This window comes from Aethalodelphis obliquidens, unplaced genomic scaffold (assembly GCF_003676395.1).
Source record: "Aethalodelphis obliquidens isolate GAN/ISIS:26980383/991018 unplaced genomic scaffold, ASM367639v1 scaffold43, whole genome shotgun sequence".
Taxonomy (NCBI): Eukaryota; Metazoa; Chordata; class Mammalia; order Artiodactyla; family Delphinidae; genus Aethalodelphis; species Aethalodelphis obliquidens.
This window is the reverse complement of record NW_020837987.1, coordinates 1,004,936-1,032,435: the sequence shown is the minus strand read 5'-3', so window position 1 is coordinate 1,032,435 and position 27,500 is coordinate 1,004,936. Positions and strand designations below refer to the sequence as shown.

The 27,500-nt window shown below is 33.9% G+C and overlaps 1 protein-coding gene across 2 annotated transcripts in view; it reads right to left on the bottom strand.

The window, feature by feature from the left end:
• URI1 (URI1 prefoldin like chaperone) overlaps positions 1 to 27,500 on the bottom strand; it is a 69,827-nt gene that overhangs the window by 19,302 nt on the left and 23,025 nt on the right. The window contains exons 2-4 of one of the 2 annotated variants that reach the window (XM_027079285.1): positions 23,586 to 23,620; positions 11,501 to 11,579; positions 10,308 to 10,443 (exon numbers count right to left, since the gene is read on the bottom strand). In XM_027079285.1, coding sequence (XP_026935086.1) covers positions 10,308 to 10,443; positions 11,501 to 11,579; positions 23,586 to 23,620 — 250 coding nt within the window. Of the gene's footprint in view, positions 1 to 10,307; positions 10,444 to 11,500; positions 11,580 to 16,101; positions 16,205 to 23,585; positions 23,621 to 27,500 lie in introns of those variants that run through there. The other variant, XM_027079286.1, reaches the window with a different exon arrangement.

The window sequence follows — 27,500 nt, the reverse complement described above, 5'->3', positions numbered from 1 at the left end:
GCCAATGATCACCAAATATTTGAAGTCTTCACTACAAATGCCAGAGAGGAAAAAAAAAAAGTAATATAAAAGGAACAAAAAACAAAGGCAATGCATGAAGAAAACTCTAAAAGAAAAAACTCTAAAATCCTAAAAAAAGATTTTTATATCCACGAAACAATAGTATCTATGCCAAAGAAACATTCAAAGGACAACAGAAAAACAAATAAATGAACAAAAAACAGAGCTCCTTGTAATTAAAATGTGCAGGAAAAAAAAAAAATCATTCCATGATTCCAAACATAAAATAGAAGAAATCAGGTAAAAAATTATAACAAAGATAAAGAGATGGACAAGAGAAAAAAATTTTCAAAGAAGTAATATTAAAAATTTCCCAAAATTGTAGGGCATGAATCTCCATACTGAAAGGTCCCACCAAACACCTAGCAAATGAATTTTTAAAACTCTACACAAGGTATATATCACTGTGGCATTTCAGATCATGGGGAATAAGACAGGAACCTAAAATTTCTAAGGAGAAAAAACAAGTCACATACAAAGGAAAGAAAATGGCATCAGTTTTTTACTAGCAACCATAAGACAGAAGACCTTCAAAATTGTTTAAACTTCAAATTCTAAATAGACTAGTTACAAAAAGCAGGAGTATAAAAAATATTTTCAGACCTGCAAAATTTCAAAAAATGTATCTCCCACATACCTTCCTAGAAAGTTACTAAAAGCTAAAACTTGAAAGGAGATGCTATAGGAACCAAGAAATGGGAATAAATAAGAGGCAAAGATATGGTACAGTGATAAAGGAGGACACCAGGAAGATAGCCATTCTTTGAAATTCAAGATGGGAGCAAATATGAAGGACTCCAGTAAAGAAGTCTCTAAGAATAAAATGAAAGTGTTTGGTTGAATTAGTGATAGATACATAACATTATGCAACAAACAAAAAAAAAGCAGTAAACTTCAAATGAAAGGCTGTTCAAGAATGGAAATGGAATTATATCTAAGAATGAACACTGATTAAACAAAAATTGTAATAAAAAATATTAAAATGATTGAAGAACAGGGAGAAGAACATGAGCTAAATGTTCCCCTTTAATTATACGCAGGCAACTAGTAGATACTACATAAAATTGGGGAAAAAAATCAAGAAAACAGAATATGCAAAGTACTTGGGAAATATGCATAAAAAGAGCAAAGCAAAAGATTAGCCTAAAGACTAAAAGAAATACCTCTAGAGAATGGGAACTGGGAGCAGAGAGGAACAGAGAAGGATACTACTTTTTTATTATATGTTTTAAGGTATATGATGTTTTAAAGCTATTTATGTTTATTCTGAATATAAAACCAAAAATCATATACTCTGTAACAAAATACTAATGTATTTAAGATATGCCTCACTGAAGATACTAAAGAATACACATATTGCCTCATAAGATGAATCATAAAAGTTTGTTGATGGCCATATCACATTTCCCGTAATACATAGTCCACATGCACTTCAAGATCCTAACCTCTCCTACTTCTGAACAAATAAACGTGACTTTATTACTATGAAGATTTTAGTCTAACGTCTTCAACCCAAATATTCTTCACCTAATCTTGCTTCTTTCTCTTCATCGATATTTTCCAAAGCTACATTTTCTATCTATGCTTTGAATCTCATCACCCCCAGGATCTTCTCATTCCTTCCTTCCTCCAGTTAATCACTCACTACGTTTACTCACTACAAACCTGCTCAGAAGTTTCCTATGCTCAAAGGAAAATAAAATCTTCCTTTAAAATAACAAGGAGCAAAATTACAGACTAAGAAGCTTCAAGCTTTCCCTGCCTCACCGAAAAACACCAAAAACTAACTAAAATATCTTAGAGGGGCTCTGGAAAACAGTCAAAGGTCTACAACCATGCAAACACCCAAACAAGAAAAAGCCACAGTCAAAATGGCAGGAAATTTCATGGCATTTTTACTTGCCTTTCCCCACCCACTCCCTAGTGTGGAGCAGTTTTGGTCTGGAGAAGGTGGCAGCCCAGATTCCTGCCTTGAACCACAGAGAACAAACTAGACTGTATTTGCAACATTCTAACCAGTCTGGGGGCTGTCTGAAAAACTGGTATCTGTCTCACCTAAACCAGGCCTCAGGGGGAAGAAATTAGCTGGCACTGCTGTTGAAAGCTGCAGGAGGACTACAGTCCTGCAGATGTCTAGGGCAAGAGATTAGAGGTTGAGCCATACAACATACATCCTGAGGCTGCAAAGAGAAGTTGAGGTGACAATCTTTGGCAAAGTAAAATATTCAAAAGCAGCCATGTATATAGGGAAATCAAAAATCCATACACAGACCCAGGAAAGACATGCTCAGAAAATACACAAAAGACAAAACTTTTCACTTTGGGTTGATACAAAGGCTTAAAGAATGCCTAGCTTATTAGTGAAGGTCCTTCTCACCACTCTGCAAAGACTGGGAGAGGTGGTTGTGTTTTCAAATGCCCAACTTTCATCAAAATATCAAAAAAGCACACAGTAAACAGGAAAGCACGGACCATTCAAAAGAACAAAATAAATCTCTAGAAACTGTCCCTGAAGAAACATAGGCATCAGATGTACTAGAAAAGGACTTTAAAACAACTGCTCTCCTATGCTCAAAGAGCTAAAGGAAATTTTAAAAACAGTGTATGAACAAAGTGAAAATACCCACAAAGAGAAATTATAAAAAGGGCCCAAACAGAAATTCTGGAGCTGAAAAATATAATAACTGAATTGAAAAATTCACTAGAGGGGTCAACAACATATTTGAGCAAGCAGAAGAAAAATATCAGTGAACTTGAAGATTACAGACATTTGACATTATCAAGTCTAAGGAACAGAAAGAAAAAAAATGAAGGAAAGTGAACTGAACCTAAGGGATTTATGGGACATATCAAGTGGATTAATATATGCATTAAGGGAGTTGCAAAAGGAGAAGAGACAGAAGGTGGCAAAGAGATTATTTGAAAAAATAATGGCCGAACAACTCTTGAATTTGCCCAGACATGAATCTATTGATACAAATCCAAAAAGCTCAACTAATTCCAGGTAGAATAAACCCAATTAGACCTACAGCAAGACATATAATCGAACTTTTGAAAGACAAAGAGAGAATCTTCAAAGCACCAAGAAAAAAACTCATCACATATAAGGGATCCTCAATGAGAATATCAGCAGAGATCTCAACGGAAACCTTGGAAGTCAGAACTCCAGTGGGCTGAAATACTTAAAGTACTGAGAGATTAAAAACTGCCCTTCAGACGTGATGGATAAATTAAGACATTTCCAGGTAAACAGAAGTTAAAGGAGTTCCTTATCATTACACCTGCCCTACAAGAAAAACTAAAGGGAATTCTTTAGGTTGAAATGAGAAGCCACTAGACAATAACTAGAATCCATATGAACATGTAAAGATCTCTGGTAAGGTAAACGTGGGCAAAAATTTAAAATAGTATTACTGTCATTATGGTCTGTAACTCCACTTTTTATTTGCTACAGGATGTAAAAGAGAAACGCATAAAAAAATCATTACAAATCTATGTTAATCGGTATACAATATAAAGATATAATCTGTTACATCAATAATATAAAGGGGGGAACAGAGCTATACAAAAACAGCTTTTTTTCTAAGTGATTGAAGTTAAGCTGGAATCAGTTCAAAATACATTGCTATAACCTTAGGATGTTGTAAGTAATCTCCATGGTAACCACAATCAAAATACCTATAAACTATCAATAAAGATAATGAGAAGGGAATCAAAACACTTCACTACAAAAAAATCAACTAAACGCAAAAGAAGGCAGAATGAAGGAAATGAGGTACAAAAGCTATAAGACATACCAAAATATAATAAAATGGCAATGCCCTATAAATAGTTACTATAAATGTAAATGTATTAAAGTACCATGGAGTAGGAAGGCACAGATTAGGAGAATGGATTGGGGGGGAAAAAAAAAAAACAAGATCCAACTATATGCTGTCAAAAAGAGATTCACTTTACTTCTCAGGACACACATAGGTTGAAAGCAAAAGTATGGAAAAGATATTCCATGCAAAGAGTAACAAGAAAGAACTGGAGTGGCTACACTAATATGAGACAAAATAAGTCAAAAAAGGTTACAACAGACAAGGGGTATTTTATATTGATAAAAGGTTCAATCTATCAAGAATACAATTATATACTGAGAAATAAACCTCACCAAGGAGGTAAAAGCCTTGTATGCTGAGAACTACAAAACATTAATAAAGGAAGCTGAAGACGGTTCCAAAAAAATGAAAAGATAACCCCAAAGAAATGGAAAGATAACCCATGCTCTTGGATTGGAAGAATTAATATTGTTAAAATGGCCATGCTACCCAAAGCAAGATTTAATGCAATCCCCATCAAACTACCCATGATACTTTTCACAGAACTAGAACAAATAATCCTAAATTTTATATGGAATCGTAAAAGACGCAGAATTGCCAAAGCAATCCTGAGGAAAAAGAACAAAGCAGGAGGCATAACCCTTCCAGAATTCAAACAATACTGCAAAGCTGGGCTTCCCTGGTGGCACAGTGGTTGAGAATCCACCTGCCGATGCAGGGGCCATGGGTTCGTGCCCCGGTCTGGGAAGATCCCACATGCCGCGGAGCGGCTGGGCCAGTGAGCCATGGCCTCTGAGCCTGCACGTCTGGAGCCTGTGCTCCGCAACGGGAGAGGCCACAACAGTGAGAGGCCCGTGTACTACAAAAAAAAAAACAAAAACAAAATACCGCAAAGCTACAATAATCAAAACAGCGTGGTACTGGCACAAAAAGACATATGGTTCAATGGACAAAATAGACGAGAAATAAACCCACAGACATATGGTCAATCTTTGACAAAAGAGGCAAGAATATACAGTGGGGAAAAGACAGTCTCTTCAGCAAGTGGTGCTGGGAAAGTTAGACAGCCGCGTGCAAATCAATAAAGTTAGAACACACCCTCACACCATACACAAAACTAGACTCAAAATGGCTTAAAGACTTAAATACAAGACATGACACCATCAAACTCCTAGAAGAGAACATAGGCAAATATTCCCTGACATAAATCGTAACAATGTTTTCTTAGGTCAGTCTCCCAAGGCAACAGAAATAAAAGCAAAAATAAACAAATGGAACCTAATCTTAGAAGCTTTTGCACAGCAAAGGAAACCATAAACAAAACAAAAAGACAACCTATGCACTGGGAGAAAACATTTGTAAGTGATGCAACTGACAAGAGCTTAATTTCCAAAATATATAACCAGCTCATATGACTCAATAACAAAAAAACAAACAACCCAATCAAAAAATGGGCTGAAGACCTACTTAGGTCTCCAAAGAAGAGATACAGATAGCCAATAGGCACATGAAAAGATGCTCATCATCGCTAATTATTAGAGAAATGCAAATCAAAACGACAATGACGTACCACCTCACGCTGGTCAGAATGGCCAACATCAAAAAGTCTACAAACAACAACGCTGAAGGGGGTGTGGAGAAAAAGGAACCCTCCCACACTGTTGGTGGGAATGTAAATTGGTGCAGCCACTACGGAAAAAACAGTATGGAGGTTCCTCAAAAAACTAAAAACAGAGTTGCTATATGATCCAGCAATCCCACTCCTGGACATATATATCCAGACAAAACTAAAATTCGAAAAGATACATGCACCTCTATATTCACAGCATCACTATTTACAATAGCCAAGACGTGGAAACAATCTAAATGTCCACTGACAGATGAATGGATAAAGATGTGGTATATACATACAATGGAATATTACTCAGCCATAAAAGAAGAATGAAATAATGCCATTTGTAGCAACACAGATGGAGCAAGAGATTATCATACTAAGCGAAGTCAGTCAGAAAGAGAACAACAAATGCCATATGATATCACTTACATGTGGAATCTAAAATACGACATACATGGACATAGGTAGAAAACAGAATCACAGATATAGAGAACAAACTTGTGGTTGTCAAGGCGGAGGGGGAGTGGGGGAGGGAAGGATTGGGAATTTGGGATTGCAGATGCAAACTACTGAGTTGGCCAAAAAGTTCATTTGGGTTTTCCCATAAGATGTTACAGAAAAACCCAAACGAACTTTTTGGCCAACCCAATATTATACATAGGATGGATAAACAACAAGGTCCTACAGTATAACACAGGGACCTATATTCAATATCCTGTGATAAACCATTATGGAAAAGAATATGAAAAAGAATATACATGTATAACTGAATCACACTGCTGTACAACAAAAATTAAGACAACACTGTAAATCATCTATACTTCAATAAAAATTTAAAATAAAGAATAAAATTACAAAAATACACACACCTAACAACAGAGCCTCAAATATATGAAGCAAAAACTGACACAATTCAAGCAGTTCTGCAGTAAGAATTGGAGATGTCAATATCCCACTTACAATAAAGGACAGAAGAACCAGAAAGGAGAATGATTAAGGAAAGAGGACTTTGACAGCACTATAGAACAACTAGACCTAACAGATACATACAGAACATTCCACCCAATAGGAGCAGAATACATATTCTTCTAACGGAAACATGGAACATTCTCCAAGAAAGACCATGTGATAGGTCAAAAAACAAGTCTTTAAAACTTTTCACAAGATTGAAACCACACAAAGTATTTTTTCCAATCAAAATGGAATGAAATCAGAAACCAACAACAGAAGGCAAACTGAAAAATTCATAAACACATGGAAATTTAACAAAACACTGAATTAAGCAATGGGTCAAAGTAGAAATCACAAAGCAAATTAGAAAATACCTTGAGATCAACAAAAATGAAAACACAATACACTAAAATTTATAGGACACAGAGAAAGCAATGCTGAGAGAGATTTATACCTGTAAACAACTACATTAAAAAAAAGATCTCAAATCATAACCTAACTGTATGCTTTAAGAAACTTGAAAAAGAATAATAAACTACATCCAAAGCAAGCAGAAGGAAGGAATAACAAAGATTAGAGTAGAAATAAACAAAATATAGAATGGAAAAACAACAGGGGAAAATCAAAAATAAAAGCTGGTTCTTTGAGAAGACAAACAAAACTGACAAGTCTTTACCTAGACTGACTAAGAAAAAGAGAGACTAAAGTCACTAAAACCGGAAATAAAAGTAGAGATGACTTTATAATCACATATAGAACCTGAAATGAAATATGCTGTAAACCTGCAGGAGGAAGAATAAAAAGCAGAATCTTAAATAAAAAGCTAAATTAAAAAAAACAAAAAGAAAAGTGAGACAACACTACTTATTTTACAGAAACAGGATTATAAAGGAATACCGCAAACAGTTGAATCCCAACAAACTGAATAACCTAGATAGACAAATTCCTAGAAACATACGGACTACTAAAACTGAAATGAGAAGAAACACAAAATCTGAGTAGACCTAGAACAAGTAAGGAGATTGAATCAATAATCAAAAACCTCCCAACAATGAAAAGCCCAGAACAGAGACTTCCCCAGTGGTCCAGTGGTTAAGACTCCATGCTCCCAATGCAGGGGGCCCGGGTTCAATCCCTGGTCGGGGAACTAAGATCCCACATACTGCAACTAAGCCCATGTGCCGCAACTACTGAGCCCCCATACTCTAGAGCCTGAGCCATACAACTAGAGAAGCCCACATGCCACAATGAAGAGCCCACAACGAAGACCCAACACAGCCAAAAAAAAAAAAGATCCAACACAGCCAAAACAAAAAAAGGCCCAGAACAGATGGCTTCACAGATGAATTCTACCAAACAAAGAAGAATTAACACCAATTCTTAAACTCTTTCAAAATAGTGAAAAGGAAGGAATACTTTCTATGAGGCCAGCCAGACGAAGACACTAAAAGAAAACAACAGGTATTTTGCAACAGCAAAGAAAATTTATGGTCACATAAAAACCTGTACAAAAAGGTTTATAGCAACTCTGTTTGTAAATGCCAAAACACTGGAAGCAAACCCAAATGTCCTTCAATAGATAAATAGAAAACCTGTGGTACATGCATGTAATGGAACACTACTCGGCAATAAAAAGGAATGAACTTTTCCTACACAAAACAACCTAAATGAGGCATTATGGTGAGTGAAAGAAGTCTCAGAAGGTTACCTAGTGCATGTTTCCACTTATATGACATTCTAGAAAAGGTGACAGATCAGTGGTTGTCAGGTCTTAGGGGTAGAGGTAGGGTGTGACCACAAAAGGGAAACATTGAGAGAGTTTTTGGCGTGGTCCCATGTCCTAACTAAGGTATATCCTGTATCCTATTCTGTTTCCTGATTGTGGTGCCGGTGAAACAAATCTTTACAAGTGTTGTAACTCACAGAACTGTATACCAAATAAAAAGTCAACTTTGCTCTGGTAATTTTAAAAAATAAAAAACTTTAAAAAGCTGGTCATATTCATGTTAAATGGCCAAATGCCAGATGTGAGCAAAGGGTAGGACACTGAGCTTGCCATCTTCCTCTTACAAATGATCTTCCTCTGAGTCACACCTCTGAATCCTTTTATTGTTGTGTTAAATCCATTTTGTCCTGTATTTTGATTACTTTTTAAACATGCAATGACCTCCCTTCAACCTTCCCCAATTACTCTGTTGACACTGAGGTAGGTATGTTTAACCTGCTTTATTTCTCCTGCCTTAAGAAAAATAAAGTATCTTTTCTTAATAAATGTTAAGTACAATAATATGCCTGAACAATTTCTTCAGTTATTATAAATTATTATAAAACTGTGTGATAACTTTTTAGAATTCATTTACCAAAACAGATTCTCAAACATGATTTATTATTTATGCATTCTGAAAATTATTTTAGATAAATATTGACCCCAAAAGTCATCATTTTGGTCACTTCCTAAAACCGTATTTAACACTGGAAAGTGATTTACCAAAAAATATTTTGCTATTCTAGAGTTCTGTTCTATTCTATTAAAAGTATTCTTCCATTAATATAAGTCAAATTGATTCTAAAGATTTCTTTGCTGAAATATCCATATGAAAATCAAAGTGAACAAACTTCAAAAGACAATGAACTGATTTCATATCAGCAGAGTTACCCCAGTAGATAAAGAAAGCCTTCACCATTAAGAAAGGCCTTTAAAGAATTATGCCCGTTCTCTTTGCTCTAATATACATGACTTACTTTAATGTAGTAATGCCAAAAGAATTATCATCGCCAGAAATTATACACAAGCCAAACAATAAGATTCTGATTAGTGGCACAAAAGATCAAAATATATATCAATTATAAACTTATAGGAGTTGATTTGCAATTAGTCTCCAAATATAGATTCCAGAATTTTCACTGAGTAAATGAGTTCTCCAACTAGTACCCACTCATGTATAAGTGAAATAATTTCAGCTTTAGAAAACTCAGCTGCTTTCTATCTACATGACCTCATTTATACAGAAGGAGCCTCAAAAATTTATTTTCAGATGCATATTTAACTAGAAGGCTAAAAATCAGGTAGGGGTGATATTATACTATCAATTTAAGTATGCTATTACAGAAATAAGAACATAGATTAGATATTAAATAAACCTAATTTTAAAATGCAACTAAGCTAGCACCCAAGCCAACCCATCCAACTACACAACGTGTGTGTGTGTATATGTATAAATCAATAAACAATATCACAGATAAAGAAAACCAGAACTACCTCAATAAAATGAGGCAGAAACCTCAAACCACTTAAGTTTAAGGGTGACATTTTAGGTAGCATCTCTCCCCACCTGGCCTTTTCTTCTGTAAAATGGAAATGTAACCTCTTCCAAACCAAAACGCATGGTAAGAACTGTTTCTACTTTTGCAAATAGGTATTTATCTTAGTTCAATAAGGAAAAGGAGAAGGAAGTAAATTCCTTCTCTGTGCTAAAGTATTAAAAAGCAGAAGTAAGTCTATGAAAAGCATCTAAAACAAACCAATTATAAAATATCAAATGACCCCAATTCTTATACCTATCCAACTTCTACCTACAAAACCATATGTGATAACTTTTACACTTGGTAATTTCCGAAAACATACTAATGTGGGTGACATTTCCAACCAGATGTTCCATTCTCCAGACCACATTCTCAAACGCTGGATCTGCTCAAACTACCTCCAATTCGAAAGAATCACAAATAGCCTGGATATTTGTTATATTTATCTAATAAATCAATGGAAGGTACTTTTAATAGCAAACAGTCCATCAGCGTGGCACTTTGTGAACCAATACACATCCAGCAAAGAAACATCATTTATAATTGGTACATACGTTCTTTCCGGTGCTCAACTAAGCCCACAGCCTGCTTTGCTGAACATTTTGCAAACCAATTGTCCCCAAGTAAAACAGTGACTTCATTAGTATGGACAAGTTTTCCTGGCATGAAGGCAAAGGGGCCAAATGGTACCTATTGTTTAAAAAAAAAGGGGGGGGGTCAAAAAAATTAAAAACACTAAAAACTACATTTTATAAAGCAGCATTAAAAGCTCTGTGTGAAGGTCCTTTTTATCTCTACACTAGGAAAAATAAAATGTCAATTTCATGGAAATTTAACATTATATTAAAATTTCACTGGGAAAACCTATAGAAAGTTGTTTTAGGTTAATAAATCAACATTAAAACAAGAAAAGAGCATATTTACATATAGCTTTCAGAGAAATTAGTGTTGCTTCCGAATGTTTATATTTTTTGCTCATTCATAAATCTAAATGAAAGCAAACTAGAAATAAAATGTTAAGATAATAAAGAATAACTTTGATTTTTAAAAACTGAATATTATTTCTGAGAAAACAGTCTCTTTTTTGAGCGAAACAGGAATTAACATATACACAGCTTTAAAGGGTTTACAAAATTTATGAAATATTTGAGCTGGTATAATAAAGAACAATATATTTTCAAAATATTTGGGCTAATTTAATTAAGAACACAGTCTTTATGAAAAAGAATATTTATGCAATGAAAGAATCTAATTCAGGGCTCACGAACAGACTGCTATGTTGATATGAAACATCATGCAAAACAAAAATCAGCAGCACCTTTTTATATAAAATCAATGTTCTAGGGTTTAATTCTGTGAATTACACAACATTATGGTCTATTCCTGCTCTGGCTAACAGGAAATGACTACATGCCATATTTCTGTTGCAATTAGTTTTCTAACATAGTAAATTTGCATACCAAATATGTCAAATTTTATGCTAACATTTATGCCATCATAACATGATAATTTAATATAAATCTGAAAAAAGGCAAAGTACATACCAACTATTACTACAATTAGTGTATTATTATAAAGTAAAACAAAAACAAACCTTCCTTGCTATGGTAGCTACCTCTGATCGAGGCCATCAGGAAGGCAATTTGTGAATCAATACACATAAAGCAAAGAAACATCTTTTTACTCTACACAGTTAATATCTTTACAAAAACAACATATTACTTTAAAAGAAATACACCAAACATACCATGATATTATAAGACAACTTATCAGGCAAGGTACTGAGTCTTTCTTCAAGGGCATTATAGTCATTATCTACTTTCTTCCTGTTGACAAAAAAATACCAAATACTAAATTAATACACAAATTAACAATTCCTCAAGTAGCCTATGTATCATAAGACAAGCTAATCAAACACCTAATTTTAGCAATTTAAAGATTAAAGTATTTTTTAATTTTAAAATCGTGTTTTTACAAAATTTAGCAACAGCATTATTCCACCATACATTTATCAAAGAATTAAGACTCTCAGGGACATTAGCTTTTAGATGTAGGACACACACATCTTGAAAATTAGTGTTTCCTAAGGTAGAGGATCATCTGAATTAAACAAGATTTGGAAATTAAGGGAGACAGTGAGTTTGGAGGGACACGGGCTCAAGATGAAGGAAGAAGAGTTGATAAAAGCTTTTGAGTGAATAAACACTGTTTTTGGAATAGAAATCACGAACACAAAATATGATCAGATGCTTCAGTTCTCCTCGGAAAACTTTAGGTTGAAAAATGTGGTAGAGTCATCAACCCTTCAGTTACTCATACTAATGTTATTAAGGTGAGAGACAATCAATCAGGGGCTAAAAGAAATTAGGTAGAGGTAATATAAAAAGCATTTCGATTGGGCCTTGGTGTCTGTTCCATGTTTTATCTAAACAGAACTACCTAAATAAAGTAATTTCAAACCACTAAAGGATGTAATTCTGTAAGAGCAGAAATGGTCATATGTTTCCACACTGTGAACCCTACTCAGTTCTCACACCTGCTGGAACTGAATAGCCCTACAATGAGATACCTCTTTTCAAACCTTCTCTGGATATGAGGTTTCCTAAGGGTTGCCTGCTAGGCTGCAGGCTGCAAGCAAAACCAGAGCACTGAAATTTTCTTAAAGCAGACGGGTGGTGGTCTCAATTTTTAAAAATAACAAAAACAAAAAACTCATCATTTCAGCAAGTAATTTAAAAGAACATGTAGATACTGTCGAATTAAAATTAGAATAAATTGCAGCATAGATAATCACTCTCCAGATAATAAAAATGGCTGCTTTATAAAAACCATGGAATTGGTTTCAGTTTTCTCCTTCGCTCCCCTAAAGCAACAGTAACATAATAAAAATCATCCCATTTAGTCTTAAAAATATCAAGGAATTTCACATATACATTGTCATTCATCCTAAAATATTCCTGCAGTAAATGTCACTTATCAACATTTTCCTCTTACAAAAGAGAAAACAGAAGGAAAATGGAAAAAACCACACATTTAAGAGAAATTAGATCTACTCTATCAAGAAGAGGTAAGCAATAAGCAATGACCTTAACATGGTCTTCTGACCTGTATTCTTTCAAGCAAGGCTTTTCATTTTCTAATGTTCTAGTGCTTTTTAAAGAATTTCTTCTCGAATCCTTTTTTATAAATAAACATAAAATGTGTTTAAGGCAAAAATGATCCTTCTGGATACATTTTTATATGAATAAAATGTTAGGAAACTTCATGAACAGGGCTATATACCAGAAAGAACATGGCTTTGAAGTCAGACCAGAGGGTCAATCCCAGATTCATCACTTAACATAAACAAATTAACCCTAGTCTTAGTATCTTCAATGGTAAAATTGGAATAATGCCTAACTATCGCACAGATTCAAAGAGGACTAAATATAAACGGTCTAACACCCTGCCCAGCACTGAACACCTACATTGAGCATCCAATGACCCTTTTTCCATGAAGTATCAAAAAAACACCAATTCTAAAATTTTAAAGAAAGACTATATTACCCACTAAAATAATTCTACTTTGTCAAATTCATTCAATTTGACACAAATAGCACAACTTACTGCTAAAAGTATAGCTAAATGTAACAATTCAGGAAGCTTTTGGAAACAGGATTGGCGCAAGTTATAAATGGGATACTGTCCATAAAGATCTGATGTGACACAATACCTGCACACAGTGAACTCAATATTAAATCTACAAACACTAGCAGTTTTAGATAAGTAATTTTACAAATGCTTAGATGTCTAAATGTTCCTACAATTGTTAAACAGCTAGTATTCAAGTTAGCATTCAATATATACTATTCCGGTAAATACACCTGAAAGGAGGGGGACTTCTAACAAAACATCTCTTTTATATATTAAAAGAACAGTAGGTTCAATCAAGGTGCTACAAGAGATCAATATCAGTATTTTTCCAAAGCACGTATATTCAGTTTTAAACTTATCAATAATTCTCTCTAGAACAAAAATGTGGACATATTGGAGAACAGTTTAAGACTGGAGTTGCTATTTCTAAATTTTGAATTGTTTTCTAAAAATACAAAAAGAAAGGAGAAGATAATTTAAAAAGCAGCTCATGCAGAAATCCTTTTTGAAGGGAGGCAAGTAGGAGTCAAGCAGTGTCTTTGGGAGAAATTCCCACTAGTGGAAATATCCAGCATCAAGTGCCTGGTCAAACAGTTATCTCCAAATAGTCCCTCTCATACTCAGGGCTTAAATAATCCCATTAAAGATCACAAAGCCTATAAAACAGAAAACACAAAAATGATTCTAAGAACTAATGTGCTATGGAAGGTTGTACCTATCTTTATTTGTACCAAAATTGAATAGATGTTTTTCTATTTTACCACTGAGAAATATATAACTAAATTTTTAGAGACTGTAAAATATGTAGTCAAAGAAGGGACTGCTTAAAATAATTTTTTTTCAAATAGAAAATAAAACCCAGATATAGTTACGATAAACCTCTCAAGCCTACTTATTCTATATAGACCTCTTTGTTTGGCTTCACCATATCTGATCCTTACAGATTAGGTTCAGCCTTCAATTCTTAATTTAAAAGAATTATCCAATAAATAAGATTTAATTTGCATCAGACATCCTCATGCAATGTTCCTTATAGAAAATAAGAACTAAAGCACTGCTATACAGCATATAAGAAACTTTTATAATCTTCTTTTGAGTCTTGCTAATCATGTGCTATAATATAATGAAAGCCTCCTGAGAAGCATCTATTGTTATTAAAAAGAAGCAGCAAAAAAAAGGACATAACTACAAACTAGCCTTAACTTTAACGATGAAGATCAGGACAGATCTCATGAGAAATACCTTATTTTCACAAGGTTATAAAAAGTATGAGAGGGCTTCCCTGGTGGCACAGTGGTTGAGAGCCTGCCTGCCGATGCAGGGGACACGGGTTCGTGCCCCGGTCCGGGAAGATCCCACGTGCCGCAGAGGGGCTGCGCCCGTGAGCCATGGCCGCTGAGCCTGCGCGACCGGAGCCTGTGCTCCGCAACGGGAGAGGCCACAACAGTCAGAGCCCACGTACAGCAAAAAAAAAGTATGAGAGACAGTAAGTTAAATGATGTGTATGCTCAAGTACTTATAGGTGAAGTATGCAGATGTCCACAATTTACTGTCAAATGCATCATAAAAAAACGGATTAAGCGTTGAGGTATGGATAGATATGTGATCAAGGTTCATCTATTTAATTCTTTCAATTTTTCTGTATGTTTGAAGATTTTCATAATAGAATATTAAAAAAGGAGATGGGACAAATATGAGAGGAACTCCTTATTTTTAGTCCTCTTCTTAAATGCAAAGGATAAAAGAAAATCTTTGTAAAGCAAAAGAAAAAGTTCTACATCCCTTCTTTGAGACAAGTGATTAAAGACTCCAATTTCCAGCTTTCAATAATAAAAAAGGAAAATAAAACAAATCACTGAAATAAAATTTTAATTTTCACTTTAATGTATGAAGTTGGAATAGGCAGAAAATAGACATTAAGCCCATTTTAAAAAAATCTTCTCTATCATTCTCTTTACCTAATGTCCTAAACAAAAAAGCAGAAAACACAAAGAGATGCTTAAAGGGAAAAAAGGGAAAGGGCTTTACATTAGTATTAATATTCGGGCTGATCTGGGGCAGAGTTAATGCTTTTAAGTTTTTAATTTAAGAAATTATAAAACCCAAAGATTTTGGAATATATATGAATAAATATACAATCTTCTTTAAAAATGATTTTCAGTCCATCATACCCACTCTAGAATGTCCCATTAAGCATCCAAGAAACCTTTGTTTCACTTCAATTCACCATTTATTGAGTGCCTGCTCTGCAACCAAGCCTTATGCCATATGCTGCAGGGATCATCACTCAAATATAGCATGTCTTTTTTTTTTTTGCAATGCTTTTCTGTTAAAGATCCACTGGCTTGATGGATGCCTCGGTTTTTACCTCAAAAATTAGGAAAATAGAGGAATACTGAATTCGGGCATTGTAAAGAGAGAAATCTTCTCGTTTCTAAAGAAAGGAATTACTGATTTTTTTAAAGTATCCTCTTAAACAGCATAAATTATCAAGGTTATATTAAGCAATAAAAACATTCTTGAAAGACGGATCTACATTGTTGTGCCTTCTGCAATCTGATGGGAAGGGGAACACTTTTAACAATTTAAATGTATCTGTATTAAATCAACAGCATTTAAAAAAATGGTCATGGCAAAATAAAATAATATCAAGAGAAATGATAGTATTCAAAATTCAGGCAATATGGTCTCATATTCCTTTTTCTCAACTCATACCTAGGAAACATATCAGAAGATGCTGATGAAATAATCCATGTTCTTTATATTTTATAAGTCTATCAGAAAACTTTACACAGCAAAGGTGGGAGAGAGGAATTTGTGCCCTCCACCAACAACCATGCACATTTAACTTCACACTTGTCAGTTATCATTGGTACCTGTTTCTTCATCAGTATTCTTTTGCTCTGAGAATAGAATGAGATGTGAATTCAACGTAAGAAAGTTTAAAAGTTATATAAAAACACATTACTCTAAGTGTGAAAGAAATGCCCTCAAAGTGCCCAAGTCTTAGCTTTAGGTGATAGGTTTATAGGCAATTTTTATTTTATTTTCCAAATTTTCTACAACTGATACATATTTCTGTAACACATCAGGAGACTTTTAAGAAAAGATGACCTTAGATGTGATAATTTATAACTGACTTAAGCTCTGAATGTTTGTGCCAGTTTCTACTTAAATCTAAGCATAATTTATAAGTTTTATCATTTCAATTTCTTGTTTTCTATACTTTAGAAAAAATGGAAACTTTTGTTTGTTGTTCATAACCCTTTATGGTCACTGACACCTATAAAAAACTGATAAAAACTCTAGATCTTTTCCTGAGAAAAAGGCCTTATATTTTGCATAAATTTCAATAGATCCCTTGAGGTTACTGTTTCTTTCAAGAGGTCTTACATGAGGAAAAAAATAGCAATCCTGGCTTTGAATGCACCAAATACATAAAATCCTCAAAATTATCTATAACTTGCTTGATTTAAATAAAAAGAAAAATGGGAAAACTATCACCAATTTGGTCATGAGTTCAAAATAAATTAGTAAAAAAGTTAAATTGTAAACATGCCTAATTTTTTTACAGCTTACATTTTCCTTAGTCATACACTGACAGTCACAACTTCTTTTGTCTTTAGTACATCAGAATTTAGACTTTTGTATCTCAAAACAAGAGCATGAACTCTAGACTATCACTGAATGATACACCTCTCAGTCAAGCATTGTTGCTGCAATATTTACCCTTCATCCTCAGTGCTCTGTGCTTGAAAGTTTTATTGCATGCTGCTCTCATTTTATAAAATAAATAAAAATGAACGAAAACCGAAAAAAATCAGAGTGCAAAGAAATGTAGTTTTCAAAACTAATACGGTTAAGACAAAGATGAAAAATCATGAGGTGTCCAAATTGCATTGAGGTGTAGCCTCAATCAGATATATCAAAATACTCACTGGACTTAAGCTGACTGTGAGAAACTGTGAACCAAAATATACAGACACTGGAAATACATTCAAAGACTATGGTCTAAATGATGAGATGTCATTAGGGATTTTTTTCTTTTTTTATAGTAGCTTAAACTCTTTGGGGGAAAAAAATTCCCCTATAACATATCATTTTGCCTTTTATTTTCAGAAATGCGTTAAGTATTAAACTAGTGTGGTTTTTCCAAAAACATGATACAAAGGTGAGGGGACTCCTAGAAGTTAACAAATTCTAATTACAGTTTAAAAATAATTAACTCTTTTAAAAAAGAAAAGAAAAACACCCTAAGCATTTACAATTTGACCACAGTGACACAAACAAGAATTAAGAAGCTGAAGGGAATAAAACAAAATGTCTTAAAAAGCAAGAGGGAGAGAATTAGCTTCTCTTCAGAATTATGAGTAAGTTTATCTTTATTCTTTTATTTCTACCTTTCAGTAAATATGTATTCATTTTATATTCAGAATAAAAAATTTTAAACTTAATACAGATTTTGTTTCTTAAAAAATCATTCTTAAAACATTCAACTTGAATCTTTTTTTCATCTTAATTTGCTTTGAAACATCATACACAAAAATTTCAAAACTTACTTAACATCCCAACCCATGTACTAAAACATGACACCAGAAAAAAAAAACTGAAGAATGACAGAGAAGGGGGTTTTTATATATGATTCCTGCCTCTTGCCCTTGCCCCTAAAGACATTTTCATAAATAACAACAGAAATCCCAACAAAAGTATGTAACATCTTCAGAAAATTGGAAGATTTTATGACACATAAAAATAAAAAAGCCCAGAGGGCCTGTACAAAACAGTGACTGAAAACTTTGTGGTCAGTATAATGAAGACTCTGAAAAATATGGTTGCCAAACTTACCTAATATTGAGGAGTGAACTCATCATCATGAATAAATGTTTTTAAAGTATTAAAGGTATGCAGATCAATATTTCATATAGTATGCATAAAAAATAAATTTTATATAAGCATATGAAGGCAAGTCAAGAAAACACTGTTTCAGGTAATTCATGAGAAACACACTACAAAACCACAGCATTGTTCAGTGCTTTTGTGGGGCAAGGTATCCCTCAAAAACATCAGATGTAGATATAGATAGTCACCCATTTGTACTGACTAACTAGAAAGAGGAACTGAAAGAAAGAAAAGGGGGGGTGGAGGGAGGGAGAGAAAGAGAGAGAGAAAGGGAGAAAGAGAAAGACAGAAAGAAAAAAGAAAGAAAGAGAAAGAAGGAAAGAAAGAATAAAGAAGGAAAGAGAGAGAAAGAAAGAAAGAAAGAAAGAAAGAAAGAAAGAAAGAAAGAAAGAAAGATCATCAAATCTTCACCTGTGATTTTTAACTATTTAGGCATGATCTCTTGGTTATTTCTCACTATATACTTTGACTATAACCTATGCTAGAAACTAATTACTTTTCTTAAAATACTATTTTTTTCCAGTTTCCTTTGAAAAATAAAAAATGTCAAGTTTGCTTTACAATCCCCCCTCTCAAAATTCACATGCTTCAGAAATTTTACATCCAAATTTAAAGCTATTCTTTCTAAAATTAAACATCTGAGCAATATAAAATAGCTTTTTCTATATTTTCATTTAAGTTTGCTTCAGGTAATTTCATAGATATCTTTACTACTTAAAATTCTCAAGATAATTTGCAGGAAACAAGACTTTTTTTTTTACACAATTCATATGCATATAATTTATGATTACAAACAGTGCCTAACATACAGATGATTTGTATGTGCCAGGCATCAGATACCATATTCCATTTAATTCTCACAAATCAACACAAGTAATGAGACTTCTTTTTTCTGTGGGGCATGTTCAACAGAAGTCATCTATAGTGCATTAAAAATGACCATAAATTTTTTGTCACTCCTCCCACCAACATGTGGAGTCTATTTCCCCACCTTTTGAATTTGGTCTACTTTTATGAGTTCCTCTCACCAACAGAATGTGGCCTTGCAGCTTCCATTCTTGCTGCCCTTATAGCATCATGTAAAGTAAGCAAGATAAAAGAGCACATGGAGAGTGAGGCCCAGCTAACAGCCAAGCACTAGCCACCAGACTGTGGGCGAGGTCATTTTGGGCAACCCAGCTACCAAAAGGCTGCAACCACAGGAGTGAGCCCAAACAAGATCAGAAGAAAACAACAGAGGTAAGTTCAGTCCAATATGCACAACCAAAGAACCATATATAGGTAAATGATTGCTGTTTTAAGCCAGTACATTTTGGAGTAATTTTATTAAAGAACAATAAATAATGGATACAACAGCTTAGCAAGGATGTATTTTGAGTTGTATAAGTCATACTCTCAGTCACGTGGCGATTATTTATTTAAAAAAAATAAGTACCAAAAAATATTTGGTAACTCTAAAAATCAGACATTTGACACACAATGAAGTTCACGGGAACATAAAGAATAGGAGTTAATTAATGACTGAAAACAATCTCCAAAGTAGAGTATTAAATGCACAGTGTACAGTGTGATTTCATTTTTATCAAAGAGTGGGAGCATAATATATATAAATATGTGGATGAATACACATACATATAAGTACATACACACACACACACATACATACACACACCCCTTGTGCAAATAATTTCTGAAAAGATTCGCAGGGAACTGGTAAAGAGCAGTCGTTTACCAAGAAGAGAAGTGAGAACTGGAAGACAAGGGTAAGAGGGAAACTACATACCATTTATACCCTTTTGTACTTCTTAAAGTTTGCACTATATAAATATACTGCCCAATTTCAAATTTAAAATTTAAACAGCTAATATGCAATCTTCTATGTCTTTAGGATATATACTGAAATATTTCCAGATGAAATGAAATGCTTCAGAGTAATGTCAAAATGGAGGTGGGGGTAGAGGGTAGGATAGGCTATTTTAAAAGGAAACAAACAGTTCAGATGCAATCATGAGTTGATAATCATTGAATCTGAGTGATGGGTACATGTGGGTTCAGTACAGAACTCTGTCACCCTTTGTTTGAAATTCTTCATAATAAAAGTTATTTAAAAACATTAATATAAAGCTTTAACAATACCACTCAGGAAGCCATCTCTACATCATGATATAAGAAGATAACGGCGTGAATACAAAATATTCAGGAATATTTACAAAGCTTTGGAGGGTTTTTTGGTTTTTCCTTCTTTCTTCACCTGACAATTCGTTAAACTTTTCAAAAAAGATTTCAGAGTTACTATTGATATTTATTGAGTGCCAGTGTGGATGTTCTATAGACATTGTCTAACACTTTACCTTCAAGTTAAGTAGTTATCATCATCACTTTACAAAAAGAAAACTAAAAACCTCAGTCATTCACCCAAGGTGACAAAGTTAGTAAATGATAGGATTCAAATGTAGGTCTGTGGCTCCAAATCCCATGTTCTTTAGGGAAGAATTTAAAAGATTAAAAATTACAAATAGTCTACAAACAGAATAATCAGCCCCTAGTGGATCAAACACTAGGAAGTATATCCACATTTTAATGAGAAAATAGTGTGTGGATTTTATAATGCCTTATTTCCTAAGTAAAAAGGATATAAGGAAAAAAAGTTGTACCTAAAAATGTTCTTAAATCTTCATTAAATTGAAAACCACTATTAGCTCTAAAAGTGATGCACAAATTCTCAACTATTAGGCTCAAACATTTCCTTTTTATCTGTTATTAATTAAACAAATACTATAAATGTCTTTAGATCACCAAAGTTCTGGAATTTAAATTAATTTTCTGGAAGAGATTTCTGGGGTCAGACTCCATTGCCCCAGACCATTTTTACTCCTACATTTCTACAAATATTTTTACTTTGTGGCCTACATTCTTAAGAAAAATTTTAAGGTAAAATATTCATACTCATCCCTTAATGCATCCTTTAAAATTGCACAAATGAGCATAAACATCACTAGCGTAAGACTACATTTTTTAAAAAAACATGTTATTTTGCTCCTCATTATATTGGTATATACTCATAAAGAAGGGTAACTTAGGTACATGAATTGTATCTTAGACTATGCTAATGCCAAAGGTTAGAGTGAAAAGCAACATGCTTTTAAAAGCAATGCATGAGACACCCTTAAAAATAGCTCCAGTCTCTGTTCTTGCTTCCTATCTCTAACCAAATAGCACAAAATTATTGTGATTTCCCTGTTTAGTGCCCAACTATGAATTTCTCCGTGGCAGGGTCTTTCAGTTCCAAACAGCAGCATAATACTGGCATATGGCAGAAACGCAATCGTTGTTTGTGGAATTAAGATAATAAAAACATCACAAGAATTCCACAATGCTCCCTAATAGCAATTTCCTGGCTTTCAGAGGAATTGGAGACACTTGGTTTCAGTTTTTTAATATAATAAATTCGTGAATTCACTGGCCATTTGGATTCTAGCAATATCAGACCCTCATTAAAAACAAACATAGAAGTCTGCTTCCTGAGCCATATTAAAAATAATTCAGAGGAAAAAGCAAATTCTAAGTGGAAAAAATTATTTTAATTGTTTAATGTATAGATAAGGTACTATATTACTTTAAGATATGTGAAGGTAAATATGCTAAGCTGCTTTAGTTTGGAGAGCTATGGAAAACTGGAAATTGAGACTGAGTCATGTGAACCTGCCCTGAAGTAAATGTTGCATTTCTGTCTGTCAAGCTCATCAGATTTGGGTACTGCTATAGCACTTATAAAAACGTTATACAAAAATTAAGCAAATATTTGGTCTTTACTTACTCAAACATTTATTAAGTACCTATAATGTGCCAAACACAATAGGAGGTGCTGTGGATAAAAGGATGAAAACATGTCCCTTAGTCTTAAAGAATTCTCAGTCTGGTAGGGAAATTATCTTAAACCAGAAGCAAGTTGTTAGTCACACATTTGTGTAAATTAGTATCTATTCTGAGTGAATCAACCTTTTACTAATTTCGTGAATTCCTTACCAAAACCAATAAAGTCCACATTAATAAAACTTCCCTTGGGAATTTGGCCAAATTAGCAGGGGGAAAATGGTTAATTCCTTGACCAAGGACTCACATTTCAAGTTTTAACCTGGACTGAATGTAAAATGAAAAGCAAATGGTCCATTATGGATATACTGACAGACTTAAACCACCAGTGGATGCAACTACAACTCTGCATTTATTGAAAATTAATGAAGTCCCTGAATTTTTATTTATAAAGTGGGTATTATTTAGTTTTAGATTATTTCTGCAAGCCAAAAGTCAGAATTTAATAAAATGATGTGTACAGATTGCACCGATTTTCACTCTTATCCACTGCCTGCAGCCTATGTGCATTTAAACCAAAAAACATTTGATATACACTAACTATAAATTATTTCCTTGGAGATCTCTCAGGCATGAAGAAAAAGCCTCTTAAAATAAATTTAAAATATTATATGCTTGATGGTGTATAACCAAAGGTTTAATCTCACCGCTAAAGGGGCGGTTACCATGATTTTGCAATAACCCTGCAGACAATAATCAAGACAGCTCTTGTTGTTCTCTCACTAAAATCTTCGTAAACACAGCATGGATATATTGTAATTTGGTATCTGTAAGATCAACAGCTATACCTCATGACAACTCATAAGATTTTATTCACCATTAAATTGAGCATTTTCCTCACAAGACACAGGAAAGTGTGTTATTTACCAAGCATTGTCCTGTTAACTATAGATTAGCACATTAAAATAGATATGCTTGCTTCCTCTCTGCACTCTAGAAAAGTGTGGTCTCTAAATCAAGTTCTGAGATGCAGGCACTTAATTAGATTTTTCAAACTTTGGGAAAATGTATCTGTACATATTTCCATCATTATTTTAAAACAACTGATTCAAATTATTATTCTACTACATATATAAAAAATAGTCCCCAAATAGAGCTATAGTCAGATTCAAAAATTCCTCTGTCTCCACTTCATAATGATAGTAACACTATTCTAACTTTAAAAAAAAAAAAAAAAAGACAAGAAAAGAAAGGAAAAAAGAAAGCAATTAGAATAAACACAAATGGTGACACAACTTCAGGAAATCAGGGAACATGTAATTCAGTAAACGATGAAAGACACTATAAATTAGTATCAAAAGGATTCAAAATGGAGATTACTAGACGAATTCAATTATGGGACCCAAAAAATGTGTATGCTTTATTTAAATACAAATAGATGACCTCATTAGTATTTCAGAAATGTAATAAAGCCATCTTTCACTCACCAATGCTGGATTTTCTCTTGGCAGTTAGTGACCACCTGTCATGAAAACAGATAACTACTCATGAAAAAACAGGGCTATGCACAAAGCTACAAAATCATTCTATCAGAAAACTACAACAGTGGCTTTACAGATTTAAAAGCACCTCAATATACATTTTTATTTGTCAAATGCACAGAGATGTGAATGTTAGTTTTTAAGCAGCACACTTTATCATACCCCTCTAACGCAGGCTGATAACTGCAGAACAAATTACAGCTTTCCGATTCATACTTTGGTACAAAACCCGCTTCATAACTATTAGGTGACATATGATATAAGATAACTAGTATTTTGTACAATCTGCAGGCCTGTTTTCAATGTTACATATTTTGTAGAATACACAAATGTTATAAATAACAAGAAACCAATGTAACATCCACATTTCATCAGTTAAAAAAAAGACAGTAGTGAAAGTACTTTATTTTGTCAGTATATCTCCAAATGTTTTCACCTGTAATTTTTATTCTGATGCACTGAAAATGAGTACAGTGATATTTTTCTACTACATTTCAAGAAGAAATACTTGGGATAAAGAGATGCTCTGAACAGCCAATTTGGCCCCCCAGTGAATTATGATAAAATTTTAAGCACTTCACAGCCAGCTTAAGCTATGCTTGTAATACTAAAACAATGAAATTAAACATAAAAGCTATTTATTTGTTTTCCTTGGAGGTATTTCAACAGATTCTTAAAATGCTCAGAAAACAAATTAAGAACACTAACCAGTAAGGAAAAAAAGAACACGTGAATGGCAATTTAAAAAGAAAAAAACAGCACTGTTTTCAAAGATTACTAATGTTTTTAAACTGCCCATTAATAAAAATTTTTAAACAGTCATCTCAAATACTGTAGCACCATTTTAGAGACAGAGAAACTAAGGGATAAAAACCAATATGCTTAATATAATGTCACATGAAAGACACAGCAGTATTACATGGTTTGAAACACTGCTCTTGTTCACTGTTCTAAATACCAATATTGTATCTTATATAAGCTCCATGTTTCACCCAAAAATCACAAGTCTTTTTTTTTTGGCCTGTCACTAAATTCCTCTATTTTATAACATTTAATTCCTGACGTAAATGTCATCCTTTAGGACATTTTAAATAAATACTAAGGCAGCAATTCTGTACCAAAATGCATGCTGTAATCAGATACCCAACCATACTACACATTAACTCAGCATAAAAAGTCGGTTTTAGAATAAAGATCTCTCAGTAAGTATCAATCACACAGCAACACTTAATAACAGTGATAATGTACAATAGAGTACTGACTTTACATCTGGAAGAGCCAGGCTAAAACTACATCAATCCATTTCACTGTTTCTGATTCGGCAGTAATTATAAAATAGACAAACAGAATTAAATGTAAATTGAAAAGAAAAAAAAATCTTCATGAAATCCTTTTTATAAAGTTTCTATTTAACAACCCTATTAAAAGATGAGACCCAAAAACAGTCAGGATGCTTTCCAATCCCAATGCATGTGTTTCCAAGCATGAAGTGAGCCAAAAGCACAAAAAGAAAAGCCCTGCAAACCATAAGAGCAGAATGTTCATTAACCTCTACATGATAATCCTTTCGTAGCTGCATATTAACTAGTTACATATTCATAATCATTTACATTATTTAGAGAACCTTCGATGAAATTTTCTATGCAATATCCATTAGTGACAATGTTAAAGGTTATAGAAGATAAGTCTACTTAATGTTTCCAGGAAGGCTTTTTAATTAGTAAATATGTAAATTTGGCACATATGCTTTTTATGTTTAAAAAACAAGTTCCTGGTAGAATGGCATGTATTCTTGCCATCACCCTTCACTATTTAACTCTCCACTTTGCTGTAGCTATCTTTCCCCCATCCCTTTTCTTTCCTAAAATAAGTGTCCCCAAGATATTCACGGATAAAAAACCAAAAATCCATTTCATAATTTACAAGAGAAATTTTCACCACCAAAGTACTGCCTTCATTAAAGTCTTTATTAGTTTCATCCAGGGTTTGGAACAAGAGTCTTCAGTTAGACATTATCCAAATGTAGGCTAGATATTTTGAGAACCCAAGAAATAAAGGAAAACATGAAAGAGGCAGGTATGAATACATACAATAGCCTTCTGATGGTACGTCTACAGTTAAATCTTTGTTTACATGATTTATAGTCCACCTAATTCCAACAAACATTTGAACCCAAGCAGCTGTATTTGTATTTGAGATATCTTTCTAGTTTTCTTTTTTATAGCAAATTATTCAAAAAGAAAAAAATTAGTAAATTTTTACCGCTTAGCTGCCAAGGAAATTTGTGGAAAGGATAAAATCTTATGATTCAAAGTTGAACTTATCTGGGTTTTAAAATCTTTTTTTTCTGTTAAGTTAAATAACTCCAAATAACCTTATTTCTTCTGAAATGGACTCAGATTAATTATTATTAAATAAAGTGACTAAGATAGTGAGCCTGGTTCTAAAAGCAAAACAATAAAAAACATTTCATTACTTTGTTGTCCTTCACACAAGCTTTTTTAAAATAAGATGGCAATCGAGGAACAATACTAGTTTATTTTTTTAAGTTAATCTGCCAAAACATGCAACTATTACTCCTAAAGCAAAAAAACTTATTGAATCATTTTTATAAAAATAAATGGTTAGGAGCTTCCCTGGTGGCGCAGTGGTTGAGAGTCCGCCTGCCGATGCAGGGGATGCGGGTTCATGCCCCAGTCCGGGAAGATCCCACATGCCAAGGAGCAGCTGGGCCCCTGAGCCATGGCCGCTGAGCCTGAGCGTCCGGAGCCTGTGCTCCGCAACGGGAGAGGCCACAACAGTGAGAGGCCCGCGTACCACAAAAAAAACAAAAACAAACAAACAAACAAAAATAAATGGTTAGTAGGCTTCAAGTATTAAAATAACTGACCTAGTAAATTCTTTAGTATAATCACACTTATAGCCAAAAATTTATAAAATATGTACTTCTGCAGTAGCACAACACTAAGTCTGCACTAAAGAAAAACGACTATGAACTGATTTACCACTTAAAAGACACATTCATTCTACCATTAGGGGTCTTTACCTATGGCCTAAGAGTCAAAATCCTACGGTACACTTTCTTTATAATTCAAAATTGCCCTTTCCCTAAGAAGTAATAATAACAGTGGTAAATGCCAAGACTTCATATGATGAAACAGTTCAATTAGGTGGGTCTTAACCTCTTCTTAAAGAGAAGAAACCTATTTCAGAGATGGAGTAACTTCCCCAATATTATATAACTGCCCAAGAACTGATAAGAGATAAAATCAGTTTTAAAACCAGGTCTAGGGCTTCCCTGGTGGCGCAGTGGTTGGGAGTCCGCCTGCTGACGCAGGGGACACGGGTTCGTGCCCCGGTCCGGGAGGATCCCACGCGGAGCGGCTGGGCCCGTCCGTCTGGAGCCTGTGCTCCGCAACGGGAGAGGCCATGACAGTGAGAGGCCCGTGTACCGCAAAAAAAAAAAAAAAAAGAAAGAAAAGAAAAAAAGCAGGTCTATCTAATCTCAAAGCCCATACTCACTGTATTAGACTGCTTTCAACCATCATGAATCTTACTGGGTAAAAGGAAAAGCAGCTGTTTATATCTGCAGTCTTTCTTAAAACACTGACTGATGCTGCTACTTCTCCACTTCCTCCACAAATCCACTCTCACACACTAATGAGACCTTGCCAATAATGTCAGGAAAAGCAAATAAGCTTAAACTGACCAATACACTAACAAAAATCTTTATTCCTTCCAATGCCTCATACAACTCCTGGCCCTCTCAGGTCAAGCAAAGTATAAACAACAAGTTTTCCCAAACCCCATTTACGTGTGTGTGTGTGTGTGTGTGTGTGTGTGTGTGTGTGTGTGTGTGTG